Source organism: Lactuca sativa, chromosome 9, assembly GCF_002870075.4.
Source record: "Lactuca sativa cultivar Salinas chromosome 9, Lsat_Salinas_v11, whole genome shotgun sequence".
Classification (NCBI taxonomy): domain Eukaryota; kingdom Viridiplantae; phylum Streptophyta; class Magnoliopsida; order Asterales; family Asteraceae; genus Lactuca; species Lactuca sativa.
In genome coordinates, this window is record NC_056631.2 from 14,062,617 (window position 1) to 14,079,127 (window position 16,511).

At 41.7% G+C, this 16,511-nt stretch overlaps 1 protein-coding gene across 1 annotated transcript in view; it reads left to right on the forward strand.

Moving 5' to 3' along the window:
- The window catches only part of LOC128128850 (uncharacterized), a 54,299-nt gene extending 38,838 nt beyond the window's left edge, over window positions 1–15,461 (forward strand). The window contains exon 2 of the mRNA XM_052767621.1: window positions 15,361–15,461. Coding sequence (XP_052623581.1) covers window positions 15,361–15,461 — 101 coding nt within the window. The remainder of the gene's footprint in view (window positions 1–15,360) is intronic.
- Window positions 15,462–16,511: the final 1,050 nt, after the last annotated feature.

Consider the following 16,511-nt stretch of genomic DNA (forward strand, 5'->3'; position numbering starts at 1 on the left):
TATTTACTCTCTCTTATTAAATCATCCTATAAAGTTGCTATGGTGAAGGCAACCCAAAAGGACCATGCACAACCGGATATAGTTACAGCCTTAGACACTATTCCAACATGGGAGTCTCCCGAGTGATGCATTGCACGAACTACAACAGGAACGGGCACATTACCTGTTTCTGCAGAATTCCGATCAGGCACATTACTTCGACCAATAATGTTGGAACTAGTCCAATATGCTACCTTTGTATCGAAATAGGACATTTCAAAAGGGGCTGTCCAAAAGAGAAGAATAGCGGGGGAGCAGGAGGAGTATGAACCCAAAATATGGGGAAGCATCAAAGAACCCTACTATGATTTTGGTACGCTTCCAAACCCTATTAATGAATTATAATTATAATTAATTCCTCGTTCGAACCAAATCACAACACTCACATAAAACTCGGAACCCTAACATGTAAAGCTATGATGGCTTAGTGTATGCATTAAGGTCATTTATAATTAAGATTTGTAGACTTTGAGTGAGTGATTTCGCCTCATTTCATGTTCCTTGTTTGGTTGTGGATTTAGGGTAGGGTCACTCAGTCAACTGTCCTTCCAATCATAATTAGACATGACTGGTGTACACCAAACGATTAGAGAGAGACCTAGTAGGGGTCATTTCATGAAAGTTCATCATTTCAAATTATCAAAACCCTCGTTTAGTTGTATTTGTTAATTTTGGTAAAATAGGGTTCATAGTAATCATTTCTTCTTCTAATTAACATAATATCTAATTCATCAAGAAGTTCCGACATCATCATCTGACATGGTTTGGCTTGGTCCTTACCATGAAATTTTTTTTGTGTAAAAAGAACTCTTCCCTTAATCAACCGCCAGATGAAATTCTTCCGATCCATAACGCAAACCCTTATATCATCTCTCACTTCAGAACTTCAGAAGTACCCATGCGAGGGGTAACACACCCTTCTAGCTTAACCAGTAGTTAATAGCCTTGAAGAAAAAAAAACACCAAAGAATTCTCAGAAGTCAGTAACCCCAATAGATCTCCGAGAAAGACCACTCGTACTGCAGGCCAAGTTCAAGAATAGAGACTAAGAACTCATTAGGTTAATCAATCGCTGCTAAGTGTATACACAAGAGTGGTATATAATTTAGACTCAACAAGATTTAGGATGTGTGATTCCGGCCTATCTCCTGTTCCTTTTCTGGTTGTGGACTTGGGGCAAAGCCATGATGGGTTTTAAGTAAAACAAATAAACTAGAAAACAATTCCTAAGTTCACATGCAACCAACTTTGGATCTATGTTTTAACTATTGAACATACAACTTTGAATTGCAAAATAAGAACCCTATAGGAGAGAGGCTAATTTCAAAATTAACAAACTAGGGTTTAAGATTAACATACCTTTCAATTGTTATAGAAAACAATTGATAATCCTCTTGATCTTGATCTTGATCTTCTTGGAAGCTTAGCACCACAAGTGTAATGCCTCTAATGGAATCACACCCAAGAACTAGCAAGAAGGAAACTAGAAGGAGAGAGGATGGAGAGAGTATGCAATTTTGGCCAGGGTTTCTTCCAAAGAATCAGTGGCCTAAAATGTGAGCCAGGAGGCTCCTTAAATAGTTGAAGGATCTAGGGTTTAGGGGAAACCCTAGTTATCCTTTGCTTAGGGCCTAAGCAAAACCCAAGGGCCTTATCTTGGACCCCTTGGACGAATTCTCTAGGGTTTCCCCTAGGTTTTTCGTCCACCTCCTTCCAAGGGGGTTCTGGATCCTTCCATTCAACTATCGGTTAATTGTAAACTAGTCCCTGCACTTTAAAATTAATACTTTTAACCCCAAAATTAATTCTGATTAATTTCTGGCTAACTATTAATTAAACATAATGATTTCTAATTAATATATTAATCTTTTAACATATTAATAAATTCATTTATATTAATTTATTAATCTTATAATAAATTAATATCTCTCCTTTCATAATTTTCTTGTCTGGTTGCTAGGTTTGAGGGCAACCCAAAAGGACTGTGTTGCTATCAATTTAAGTACATACCAATTATAGTTATGGGCTTAGATACCTAATCCAACAGTCTCCCACTTGGATAAGTCTGTAACTACAATTGCTAGTATGCCTTCTAAATTTGACCAGCAAATTATAGCTTCCAAAAAGTTGCTGCCGAACTCTGACCCAGTCAGTTACGTGACCTAAGATAAGTGATCATATAATCCTTCGTTCTGCTAGATATCCCTACACAAAAGACATGGAATGTAATCAACCTCTTTGTCCAGAATCTATGTTTCCCGATTCCTGATTTGTGATGACGTAGGACTCCTAATTGAACACATCAATTTAGTCCTGGCTGGGCCCAACACATAAGTCAACACCAAATCATCGAGGGGCCCACATATATTGCTTTTCCCGTTAGGGCAAAAGGAACGAATAAACATTGACTCATATGGTTGTATCTTTTACTCATCAAACCATATATGACAATACGTTTTATAGCACCAAGTTACTGATGCGTTTTCGTATCACTAATGTATAGCCGACTTGAAAATTACAACTCATATATCTCTGTTTCAAGATCATAGATATTATCGTCTCAGTATTACTCATGATGAATTCCATGAAGTAATACTCTGAGCGTGGGTTTATCCAATACTCAAATCTCACTCTCTGAGTACTCATGAACATTGCAACAATTCTATTGCCATGTCTATCCTTAGACAATCTGCAATCCAATTCATGACAGTCTTAATTCACTACTTACTTCTAAAAGTACGAGCGACTGTGGAGTTTGAACAATCATATTATTCGGGAAGTAAAACATGCAAAATATGAAACAATAATAAACAATTGACAAAAGGTAGTAAACTCATAAATAATACTTTATTATTTAATCACCAAAAGTCAATTACATTTACTTTGTTACAAGTTTCAAAACAAAACTAATCTAACTACTAAAAATAATATCATCTTTCAGTCCTACGCTCCGAGCATGCTGAATATGCTTAGCTCTACTCAGACCCTTTGTGAGGGGGTCTGCTGGGTTATCTTCAGATGATACCCTCTTTACAACAAGTTGGCCTTCTTCTACTCTATGCCTGATGAAATGGTACTTTCTGTCGATATGTCTGGTTTTACCATGGTCTCTGGGTTCCTTAGTTAAGGCATCCGCTCCCTCATTATCGCAGAACAGTTCCATAGGCTCCTGGATGGTTGGAACAACTCCGAGATCCCCGATAAAGTTACTCAACCAAGCTGCTTCTTTAGACGCTTCACTCGCTGCTATGTACTCTGATTCACAAGTAGAATCAGCCACCGTATCTTGCTTGGAACTTTTCCAAGTAACTGCTCCTCCATTCAGTAGAAATACCCAACAAGATTGAGGACGGAAGTTATCTCTATCCGTTTGAAATCTGACATCACTGTAACCATCTACTCTCTAAGTATCATTGCCACCAAGTACAAGGACCTAGTCCTTCGTTCTTCGCAAATACTTGAGTATATTCTTTACTGCTATCCAATGAGCTCTACCCGGGTTTCCCTGATAGCGACTGACCATGCTCAAAGCAAAGGCCACATCAGGTCGAGTACATGTCATAGCGTACATGATCGATCCGACAACGGAAGCATAAGGTACACGACTCATGTCAGCTATTTCCTCGTCTGTACCAGGGCATTGAGTCTTACTCAATTTTGTGTTGCTCTGGATAGGTAGCTCTCCCTTCTTGGAATTTTCCATACTAAACCTCTTTAGTACCTTATCCAAGTATGTTCTCTGACTAAGTCCAATCTGTCTCTTCTTTCTATCTCTCAATATCCTAATCCCAAGAATATAGGTAGCTTCTCCAAGGTTTTTCATGGCAAAACACTTTCCAAGCCAAGACTTAACTTCTTTCAAGGTTGGAACGTCAGTACCAATGAGTAATATGTCATCGACATATAACACCAGAAAAGTTACTATACTCCCACTAGCCTTGATATACATAAAAAACTCATCTTCACTTCTAGAGAAACCAAACTCTTTGACTTTCTCATGGAAGCAAAGATTCCAGCTGCGAGATGCTTGTTTCAATCCATAAATGGATTTCTCAAGCTTGCACACTCTATTGGGAAAATTTGCATCAACAAAACCCTCTGACTGACTCATGTAAACATCCTCAGCCAACTTCCCGTTAAGGAAAGCAGTCTTGACATCCATCTGCCAGATTTCATAGTCATGAAAGGCAGCTATGGCGAGCAATATCCTGATAGATTTAATATTGGCTACTGGTAAGAAAGTTTCATCATAGTTAACCCCTGGGGTTTGTGTGAAACCTTTCGCAACCAGTCTAGCCTTGAATGTGTGTACATTCCCATCCATGTCTGTCTTCTTCTTGAAGATCCATTTGCACCCAACTGTCTTATGACCTGGTGCATTATCAACCAAATTCCAAACTTGGTTGTCATACATGGACTTTATCTCGCTGTCCATTGCCTCTTTCCACTTGGAAGCCTCTGGGTCTGCCATTGCTTCCTTATAAGAGATTGGTTCATCTAATTTCACCAGTGTCCTATCACTGGTGAATGTGTCACTGTCTAAAGTAATATGAAAACCATACAACTCAGGTGGCACACTCACCCTAGTGGATCTTCGAAGAGGTAATGATTTATCAGCTGGTTCAACAGGAACTATTTCCTCTGGTTGAGTGCTAGTGTCATCTAAGGTTCCTTCATTTGTTGACTCTTGAATCTCTTCAAGGTCAATGGTACTCCCACTGTCCTCTTTGAATATGAGCTCTCTTTCTAGAAAGACTCCTCTTCGAGCTACAAACACCAAAAGACTGCTTTGGGTAACCAATGAAAACATATTTCTCACTTCTAGCTGCTAGCTTGTCGTGAGTCTCTCGTCTTACGAAAACTTCACAACCCCAGACTTTAATATGTGCCAACGAGGGAACTTTCCCCGTCCACATCTCGTGAGGTGTTTTGGCAACCTTCTTTGTAGTGACAAGATTGAGGATGTGGGCGGCTGTCTCTAAGGCATACCCCCAGAAGTGAATAGGAAGCGAAGCACGACTCATCATAGAACGAACCATGTCCAACAAGGTTCGATTACGCCTCTCAGCTACACCATTTAACTGTGGTGTCTTAGGAGGAGTCAATTGTGAGACTATCCCACATTCTTTTAGATAGTCGTTGAACTCGATACTAAGATACTCCCCGCCTCTATTGGATCTAAGTATCTTTATCTTTCCGCCCAATTGATTTTCGACCTCATGCTTAAACTCTTTGAACTTTTCAAAGGTTTCTGGCTTATGTTTGATCAAGTAGATATAACCATATCTGCTATAATCGTCAATGAAATTCACATAGAATCGATTAGCATCTCTTGTGGTTGATCTGAAGGGCCCACACACATATGTGTGTATGAGATCCAACAGACCTTCACCTCTTTCACAAGACCCTGTGAATGGTGATTTTGTCATCTTTCCCAAAAGACAAGATTCACACATATCATCTTGTTTTAGGTCAAATGATTCCAACACTCCATTCTTTTGGAGTTGGGCTATGCGTTTCTTGGTAATGTGTCCAAGACGACAATGCCACAAGCATGCCTTGTCTACACTATTAGACAAGTCAATATTAAGTACACTATTTCCTAAGCTATCAACACAAGTCACTGTTTCATACACACCATCACAAGGTAAAGCTTCAAACATAAAAACACCATTCTTATAAACAGGAATTGAACTATTCAAATCATTAAAAGAATATTTAAAACCTTGTCTGAACAATGCATGAAATGAAATAATGTTTCTCGTCATCTCAGACGAATAGAAACAATTCAATAAATCTAATCTAACATCATTACTAAGCAAAAGTTGATAAACTCCGATCTTGGTTACTGGTGAAGACTTCTTGTTTCCCATGGTCAAGTTTACCTTTCCTCACTTTATCTCCTCACTTTCCCTTAGCCCCTGCAAATCAACACAGATGCGACAACCACATCATGTATCAAGGACCCATGAACGAGAAGATAATGAGTTATTAGAAGAAATAGTGTAAATACCTGCCGAAGATGGCTTCACTTTGCCATCTTTGATATCCTGCAGCTATTATGGGCAGGTTCTCTTCCAATGCCCTTTTTATTGCAATAAAAGCAAACAACTTCCTTTGGATCAGAGACATGGGGAATGGAAGCATTGGGCTTAGCTTTCGGGCCATTGCTAGATGACCCTACTTGGACCTTTGCCTTCCAGTTTTGCTTAGGAGGACCTTTCCTCTTTTTCCCCTTTCCCTGTCCAATAGCTAGAACAGGAGCACTTTCAGGAGTGAAGGCTATACTTTTATCCTTCATCCCTACTTCAGCAGTCTGCACAAGTTGTGAAATTGGGCCAATGTCTGCTCAGTGTTGTTCAAATGGTAAGTTAAGATAAACTGACCATAACAATCAGGCAACGAGTTCAAGACCATGTCAATGGCCAATTACTCATCAAAATGAATGTTAAGCTTGACCAAACGCTCTATGTAGCGTTGCATTCTTTGCACATGAGATACAACCGACTCCCCCTCTTTTATCTTGCAAGCCATGAGTGACTTGACTACTTCAAACTTTTCTTGACGAGCTCGCTTATGGTACTTTTCCATAAGGTCCTTGTTCATCTCAAAAGGCCAGTATTCCTCATCGTACCTCTGCAGTTCTGGGGACATGGTTGCGACCATGATGCATGCCACTTTGGTAGCATCATCATAGTGCTTCTTGTAGGCAGCATACTCTTCGGGAGTGGCTTTGGACTCATCAAGTTCTTTGAGCTCCTTTTCAAGGACATACTCTTTGTCCTCGAATCTAAGCACTATCTTGATGTTACGCATCCAATCGTTATAGTTAGAGCCACCCATAACGACTTTGGAGCAAATGTTGAGTAAAGAGAAGTTATGGCTGGAGGATGAAGAAGCAGAAGTGCTTCCAGGAGTAGACATCTGAAAAGAAAGATAGTTTTAGTTTAGATTTCAAGACACCTCAATATAATAACCCAAAGATATCATATCAAGGTTAGGACCCAACTATGACGATTTACAACTTAGAAATGGGATGCCGAGATCCAAGTTCAAATCTCATAAAGGTAGGTGAATGACGATTCACCAATTCCACCATTAGACAAAATAAACGAAGTGAAATTCCTAATTCTTTTGAGATACATTAAAACTATTTAATGGCATGTTTTAATCTCAGATTATGCTCTACTATTTGTGACTGGGATACCAAGGATCACCAACTAGATGTGAATAACCATGCAAATGTGCTTGGTAACCTTATTGTCTTTATCATTAACTATTGGTGTGCTGGTAAACCACACACGCTCCATCAAAATGATAATTATAAGATACCCGTTACTACTCTTTATTAGTGACTTTTAGTGTGTTGGTTAACCACACACGCTCCACTAACGACCAATAAAGCATAATGTGCAATTTCATCGATTAGCATACTTTTTACATTTTTCCTAAAGTAACTAGAGTTGGGATTTTGAAAAATAATGTTCTAGTACTTTCTTTAATAGCATTATACTTTTAATGAGAAGTAGTTGTCCTATCAAATCCGTTCTGCTAACGACCCTCCACTAATCAAGGAAGCGGTGGGTGAGAGTGGACACCCATTCAACTAACATCTTATATGTAGTTTCCTTATACACCCCTTATAGACTAGCTTCGTGAATGAGGCATACTAGCAATTTGACTGACCATATTCTTATACATATACAATATTAAACTTTTAATTATAATATATATATATATATATATATATATATTGTAATACATGTTTATTTATTAGATAAATAAATTAATTAATGAACAAATGGTAGCACTAAAATAAATAATTACATATCAAAGGTTGGTCTCGAGGAGCTAATTGTCACAAGTTTAGAAGATGGAGGTTAAAAGTGTAAAATATGGATTTAATTTGTAAGTATTAATGAAGTCAGAGACTAAATTGTAACTTCTGGACTTCATTTAAAGGAATTTTAGACGCTTAGGGGTTGTATTGTAAATTAGGGGCTTTATTTTGTAAGGAATTATGGAAGGGAGGGCTAAAATGCAAGTTTTGGGTTTCATTTGAAAGAGAATTGAAGGGTAGGGAGTATTATTGTCGTTATGAGAAACTTGTAGATGGACGCGGGTATTTAAAGGGTGTGTAACCCTAACCCTAATAGATAACAATCGCCGCTCCATCCTTATGCCTCCCTCCAGCCGCCACCATTCACCTCTTCAATCTCCGACGCCATTGGTGAAGCCGGAACCGACGATCTACGCCCCCCGCTCCACGTTTCTTCTTCTTCTTCCGCCTTCTACCGCCAGCCGCAACACACCTCACGATGGTCGTCGGTGTTCCTCCGACCGCGTAGCCTTACCGCGACGCTTCCGACGTCGTGCCGTTGTTGTTCTCGTTGAAGACCAATCGTCGTCGGGCATTAATCTGTTGCAGCAGGCAGCCTCCCCGGTCATTGGTGCACTGTTGTGGATGCTTGTATCGTTGCTTCCATCTTCGTGGGTCTCCGCTGTCTTCCGTCCGACTGCCCCTCGTCGCCATGGGGGCTGGCCGAGATTGGTGCGTTTTTAGCAATGGATATGCATATTTTGGTGTTATGAGCATGTTTATTTGCTGATAGAGTGTTTTATGTGGTGTGTGATGGCTGGAAAAACTAGAAAAGGCCGCTGCCACCACCGTGAGGTGGTGGCTGCCACCATTCGCCGCCGCCGGCCACCATAGGGTGGTTGTGCATGTTTAATTAGTGAAGTGTGTGTGTTTATTTGTGAGTTCATTGTAAATTGTAAAGCAATTGGAATAATGAAAGGAAAAATCAAACCACCACCATAGGGTGGTGGCTGCCGCCACCGGCCGTCGTGTCGGGTGGCGGTGTGCTTGCTTTGTGAGATTGATTCGTTTAGGGTGCTTGTAAACCCTAATGGGCCTTGTAAGCCCTAATGGACCTAATAAAACCCTAATGGGCTTAATAATATTCTAGTGGACTTAACTGGCCCAATAAAGCCCTAATTGATCTAAAAGCCTAACAAATTAATTAATGGACTAGTATTGGGTTAGAAACCCTAATGCCATGAAACCCTAATTTGGGGGAATTAATCGGGACACACAGAAATTATTTAATAACTTGAGATATTAAATAATAAACATTGGCAAAGATTAATCTAAACGATATTAGACTTAATGGATTAAAGTCCTTAGAGGATTAAGTCCTTAATGGGTTAAGTAGGAAACCTAACCCTAATCATCATTTTATGTGAAATCCTAATTTCACTTGGGTTTATTGTTGGGCCTTGATGATTGGGTTATTAAATGGGCTATCCAAGATCAAGCAAATGGTCTAGAGTAATTCAATGGGCCTAGGGTAAGGCCCATGTAAGGGGCTTGGGCCCAATTTGGAAAATTAGGCCATAGATGGGCCATAGTTGGGCCTTAATGATTATATGATGGTGGGCCTTAGAATGAGACCATGTATAGGCCTAGGCCCAATTTGGAAAATTGGGCCATGTGTTGGGCTTTGATTCCTGGTCGACTTTGGGCCTACGGATTGGGCCTTGGGCTTGAATAAACCAAGCTTGGGGTAATGTAGTAATTATCCAAAGTAAGTGTTTATGGTTATGTAGTGGGACCCAATTATTAATTGGGTTATGTTTTGATATTGACAGATCGGGAATCTGTCATTCAGCAGCTGGGGTTGAGTCTACGGGACTTCGGCAGTGTGGGATTGTGTCTACGGGACTTCAGCAGTGTGAGGTGAGTTACCTTCCTGTAGCGGTGGGTCTACGGCAACAATGCTGGCCCACCAGTAGGAGTTGTTGTTAGATGATTGTCTTTTTGATAATTGTCTATGTTTGCTACTACCTGTTAGGTTTAGGTGCTAACATGATATGATGTTATGTGATAGTGGTGGTAGGGGTGAAATAGTCCACGGTTACCGGTCGATAGAGCCGAAGGGGTAGATCAGTACCTAAATATGCTAGACAGATTATGATATATGTGATATGATATTATGTGGTAGTAGTAGGGGTGAAATAGTCCCCACTTACCGGTCAACAGGACCGAAGGGGTAGGCCAGCACTCAGAAATGCTAGGCAGTATATGACTTATGTGTTTATGCTATGCTTTTATGTGGAAGTGTTAGGGGTGAAATAGTCCCCGGTTACCGGTTGAAAGATACCGAAGGGGAGGCCAGCACCCATATATGTTAGGCAGTATCCGGTCGAGAGGACCGAAGGAAAGCCCAGCACCCAGGTATGCTAGGCAGTATCCGTTCGAGAGGGCCGAAGGGGAGGCTAGCACCCAGATATGCTAGGCAGTATCCAGTCGAGAGGACTGAAGGGGTAGGTCGGGCACCCAGATATGCCTGACAGTATATGTATGTTATATGATCGTATGGTATGTGGTATGATGGGGGAAGTCACTAAGCTTTGTGCTTATGGTTTTCAGTTTTGGTTTCAGGTTCTTCGTTTTCAAAGGAAAGGAGTCGGCTCAATCGCAGCGCTTCACACTATGTTTTCTGCACATGGGATCCTTGGGGATTAAGCTCTGATATGGTTTTAGGATACTATGTTTTGGATTACTGGCACTTGGGTTTTAACATGAGACGTTATTATCAAAGTTTTTATACTGATGGTTTTATGTAATAACCTAATTAAAATGAAATTCTTGGCCTGTATTTTTTGGACGTTACAAGTTGGTAACAGAGCCTTGGTTTGAGGGATTCAGACATACTCTCGGGTGTGTCTGAACTCAAACTAAGGGCTTGGTATGAAAATTTTCAAAAGTAAAACCATTTTATAAAAAAGGAGTTGAAAAGAATCTGAAAAGTGAAAAGAACTTTGAGAAGAACAAAGTGTGTGATGCGTGCAATCAGCCGAGCTCAAGTAAGTTTTCCCCAAGATACCCATACATTTTATGTTATCGTATCATATGATATGACTATGAGAATTGCATGCTAGATTAGGGCTAAGGATCTAGGAGGATGCCTTATATGCCTATTGTATGTGCTTGTAGACTTGCATGCTAGTACTGATCAGTCAGTGATAGGATAGCCTATTTAGGTTATGCCTGATTGTATGAGCATTGGAATTGCATGTACAGATTCCTGATTAGAGGATAGAATGATCTAATTGGAATATGATGGTTAGATTTTCCATTGTCTGAATGTTGCTTGCTCTGTGCTTTGTGGGACTCTTAGTAATGTGAGCTAACTATTAAGTGAATATGCTAGGTCACATGGGGCACAAGCCAGATAATATCAGAGTGAGAGACTTGACCCTATTGCGCAGCTCTTGTCTGAGTCCAACCGTTCTAGGGATGGGTCTTTTACTCGAAGGATTATCTGATCTCTGTTGCATGTGGCTATATTCATGAGGTAGCTAGTTGACATTACTGGGAATCTTTCAGCAGCTGAGGACTGGGTGAGTTCGGGAACCTAGGGAAGCCTAGGATATATTTCAGTGAGTTAGTAGTGAGGTTCAGTGAGACTTGGGTGTACCAGTTTGAGGAAGTAACTTGGAGGATTCGAAAGGATTGTTGAGGAAAGTATGGATAGGTGTGGAAGGTAGTATTGGGCCCGTACTACTGAAAGCATAGGATCCATACTCGAATCAGTGAGAGTCTTGGAGAATCTAAGAAACTTCAGGGAAGAGTTTGTGACCCAGTTTGGGGACAGAGGATGTTCCTGTTGTTGTAGCTTAGCCATTGGCAAGCGAGCTAGTGAGCGTGACAGGGTTTCAGACCCTGAAGGATATGATTTCCTAGAGTTGCAGATGCGGGATCGATTTGGAGCACCCTGGAAAGAGAGGGTTGTGCCAGGTGTGTATAGTAGAGGGTCCCAGGAAGAGACCCAAGACTTCTGATCATCAGGTGAAAGTCCAGTAGGGCCGGAGTCAGTGCAGCACGTATAGGAAAGTGCACAAAGGAGTTTGTCACTCCAAGGTTTAGGTTGCCACAAGGTAGCTGGGTTGGTCATGTTGGCAGAAGGTGATCAATATTCCTCCATATTTTGCGAGTATGTCATCTTCTATTGCTACTAGATGGATGTTTGGAATGCATACCGCTTTGGAATTATGAGTGAGTTTGGATAAGTCAGACCTCGGGTCGGTTTTTATGCTAGTGTTTGGGTTACCAAGGAACATATATGCCATCCTGCATGCCGAAAGGTCCTTGATGAACCCACAGAAGGACGCATCTTGCGGAGTGGGTTCCGCGTGTACCGTTATCATTCCAGATCTTTGTCTAGATCTGTGCAGGAGTATTATTTAGAGGATACTCGATCAGGGTTGGAGTGATTGTTCTCCAATGAAGTCAGCATTCAGAGGTTCTATCATTGTTCAGTATGGTCGGCAATTGTTTATGGATGAACTTTGGAGTTCAAGGCACTACCGTTGCTAGGACAGAACTGATGACAGGAAGAGGGTAGTGTCAGTCGTGGGTGTTAGATGAATAAGTGGTTGGTCATCGGATGTTCAAGAGAATTGTGTTTTCGCTTAGGCTGTGTTCGGTTAGAGTTCAGTGGTACTGCAAGATTGGGAGTGGGAACGAGGATTCGTCAGCTAGAGTGAAGATTAAGGTCTTCAATTGATAACATGTTAGATGGATTGAGGTGTCAGACTGGATCAGATTTCAGGAGTACTCATTGAGATTTCCGAGGATGGGAGATCTCAAGGTTTAATCGGCGATTAAGAGCTAACATTGGCGGGCACATGATGTCATCAGTGGGATATTAGAAAGCGAGAAGGATTGGGAATCCTTCAATTCTCATGTAATGTGAAGACTTAGTCGAATCTAAGTAGGAGAGACTTCTTATAGAGTTCTTCAACTGTGAGTTCTGGTTGCGCAAGGTGCAATCTCTTGGCCACCTTGTCAACCAGAAGGGTATTCTAGTTATTTCGGCCAAGATAGAGGTCGTGATGCGGTGGGAGATTCCGAGGTCTCCATCTGAGATTTGGAATTCCCTGGGTCTAGCAGGTTATTACTAGAGATTTACATGGGACTTCTCCGAGATTGCAGTTCTTTTTACCCGACTGATCAAGAAGTAGGTGGTCTTTCTTTGGGGGCCTGAGCAGCAAGCAGCCTTCAAGACTCTCGGACAACGGCTGTGCGAGACCCTGATTCTCACCCTGCCAGAGGGTGTAGATGATTTCGTGGTTTACTATGACGCTTTGATCATGGGCATGAGTGCGGTACTGATTCAGTGGGCTCACGTGATAGCAGGTTTCAGGAACCAGGTTAGAGTCCCGGTTAGGACTCAAGTTTAGTGATGTGTTAGGTCGAGTGTGTGTTCGACCCGGTTTGGGAAGTTTTGTAATACTGCGGGGGTAGCCGTAGCATTCACTAGTGGTCAGTTAGCATGGGAAGTGTTGTAAGACTACGGGGGTAGCCGTAGCATTCACTAGTGGTAAGTTAGCATGGGAAGTGTTGTAAGATTGCGAGGGTAGCCGTAGCATTCACTTGGTTGGCACATATGGCATGAGCACGTTGTTAGGACGCAGAATGAACAGTAGGCCCACCAGTTCGGGTGTAGCAGTGAGGATATGGGAATCCACAGATTGGATTCGGAATTACCCAGATGGATTAGGTTTGGTTGAGCCAATGATGAGACTGTAGGAGCGCCACTACAGTTATGAGATCAGGGAAGCAATGGATTGCTTAAGGTCGTTTGTGATGTAAGACTACCATTGGTTAGGTAGCAATCACTTTTAGTCTTGGATTGGATGACGTCAGGATTCGACACATGGGCCCGATCGGTTGTATTAGGAGGTTATTAGAGCCACAGTGGCATGATAACTAGTGACAACTAGTTCCAGAGAAGGATTTCGTTCAGACGTCGTGTGAGGTCACTAAGTAGGGAGTCCTTTGGCTCCGCAGCCGGGTGGAAACCCAGTATTTCAGAGGATTGGAAAGCGAATTGAGACCCAGGAGGTCTCGGTATCTTTTGGTAAGCAGCTATGTAGTAGCGTATACTGCTTCAGGCAGTTCAGTGTTCGGGCAGTTTCAACATTTGGGCATTGATAGTATGTGTGTTTTACTTGCATATGCGCACGGAATACCTGGTTTATTGGGGAGTGACAAGTCACTCACAGCGGGATTAGCTGAGCCTTAGCCGAGAATAAGTGATCTGCAGAGGTAATTGGGTTTGTGACCCAGGTTTATGCTGGGAACCACATGCTATCAGAAGTCAAGTAGTCAGTTGAGGGATAAGTGGGCTTGTTCTATCGGTAATGATTTAGTATGAGTGGTCTACCAGGGATTCAGACCATCTCGAGACAGCAAATTTCGAATAGAGTACATGTGGTCTTGTTGCAAGGAATTCGGCACCTACGGATTTTAGGGCTTTACGAGGATTGGTCATGGCTACCCTGGGAAGGCTAGGGCGTGCCCAGATTGGTGACCATGCTACTAGAGTGGTTGGGCGAGCAAGGAATGGTAAGGAATGATTTCGAGGACGAAATCTAATTTAAGTGGGGGAGAGTTGTAATACCCTGTTTATTTATTAGATAAATAAATAAATAATGATCAAATGGTAGCCCTAAAATAAATAATTACATATCAAAGGATGGTCTCGAGGAGCTAATTGTCACAAGTTTAGAAGATGGAGGTTAAAAGTGTAAAATATGGATTTAATTTATAAGTATTAATGAAGTCAGGGACTAAATTGTAACTTCTGGACTTCATTTGAAGGGATTTTAGAGGCTTAGGGGTTGTAATGTAAATTAGGGGCTTTATTTTGTAAGGAATTATGGAAGGGAGGGCTAAAATGTAGGTTTTGGGTTTCATTTGAAAGAGAATTGAAAGGCAGGGAGTATTATTGTCGTTATGGGAAACTATTAGATGGAGGCGGGTATTTAAAGGGTGTGTAACCCTAACACTAAGAGATAATAGTCATCGCTCCATCCTTATGCCTCCCTCCAGCCGCCACCATTCACCTCTTCAATCTCCGACGCCATTGGTGAAGCCAGAACCGACGATCTACGCCCCCTGCTCCACCTTTCTTCTTCTTCTTCCGCCTTCTGTCGCCAGCCGCAACACACCTCACGATGGTCGTCGGTGTTCCTCCGACCACGTAGCCTTACCGCGACGCTTCCGACGTCGTGTCGCTGCTGTTCTCGTTGAAGACCAATCGTCGTCGGACATTAATCAGTTGCAGCAGGCAGCCTCCCTGGTCATTGGTGAGCCGTTGTGGATGCTTGTATCGTTGCTTCCGTCTTCGTGGGTCTCCGCCATCTTCCATCCGACTGCCTCTCGCCGCCATGGGGGTTGGCCGAGATTGGTGTGTTTTTAGCAATGGAGATGCATATTTTGGTGTTATGAGCATGTTTATTTGCTGATAGAGTGTTGTATGTGGTGTGTGATGGCTGGAAAAACAAGAAAAGGCCACCGCCACCACCGTGAGGTGGTCGCTGCCACCATTCGCCGCCGCCGGCCACCATAGGGTGGCTGTTTATGTTTAATTAGTGTAGTGTGTGTGTTTATTTGTGAGTTCATTGTAAATTGTAAAGCAATTGAAATAATGAAAGGAAAAATCAAACCACCACCATAGGGTGGTGGCTGCCACCTCCTGCCGCCACTGGCCGTCATGTCGGGTGGCGGTGTGCTTGCTTTGTGAGTTTCATTCGTTTAGGGTGCTTGTAAATCCTAATGGGCCTTGTAAGCCCTAATGGACTCTAATGGACCTAATAAAACCCTAAGGGGCTTAATAATATTCTAGTGGGCTTAATAGGCCCAATAAAGCCCTAATTGATCTAAAAGCCCAACAAATTAATTAATGGACTAGTATTGGGTTGGAAACCCTAATTAGGGTTTGGAAAACCCTAATTAGGGTTTGGAAAACCTTAATGCCATGAAACCCTAATTTGGGGGAATTAATCGGGACACACAGAAATTATTTAATAACTTGAGATATTAAATAATAATCATTGGCAAAGATTAATCTAAACGATATTAGACTTAATGGATTAAAGTCCTTAGAGGATTAAGTCCTTAATGGGTTAAGTAGGAAACCTAACCCTAATCATCATTTTATGTGAAATCCTAATTTCACTTGGGTTTATTGTTGGGCCTTGATGATTGGGTTATTAAATGGGCTATCCAAGATCAAGCAAATGGTCTAGAGTAATTTAATGGGCCTAGGGTAAGGCCCATGTAAGGGGCTTAGGCCCAATTTAGAAAATTGGGCCATAGATGGGCCATAGTTAGGCCTTAATGATTATATGATGGTGGGCCTTAGAATGAGACCATGTATAGGCCTAGGCCTAATTTGGAAATTGGGCCATGTGTTGGGCTTTGATTCCTAGTCGACTTTGGGCCTACGGATTGGGCCTTGGGCTTGAATAAGCCAAGCTTAGGGTAATATAGTAATTATCCAAAGTAAGTGTTTATGGTTATGTAGTGGGACCCAATTATTAATTGGGTTATGTTTTGATATTGACAGATCAGGAATCAGTCATCTAGTAGCTGGAGTTGAGTCTGCGGGACTTCAGCA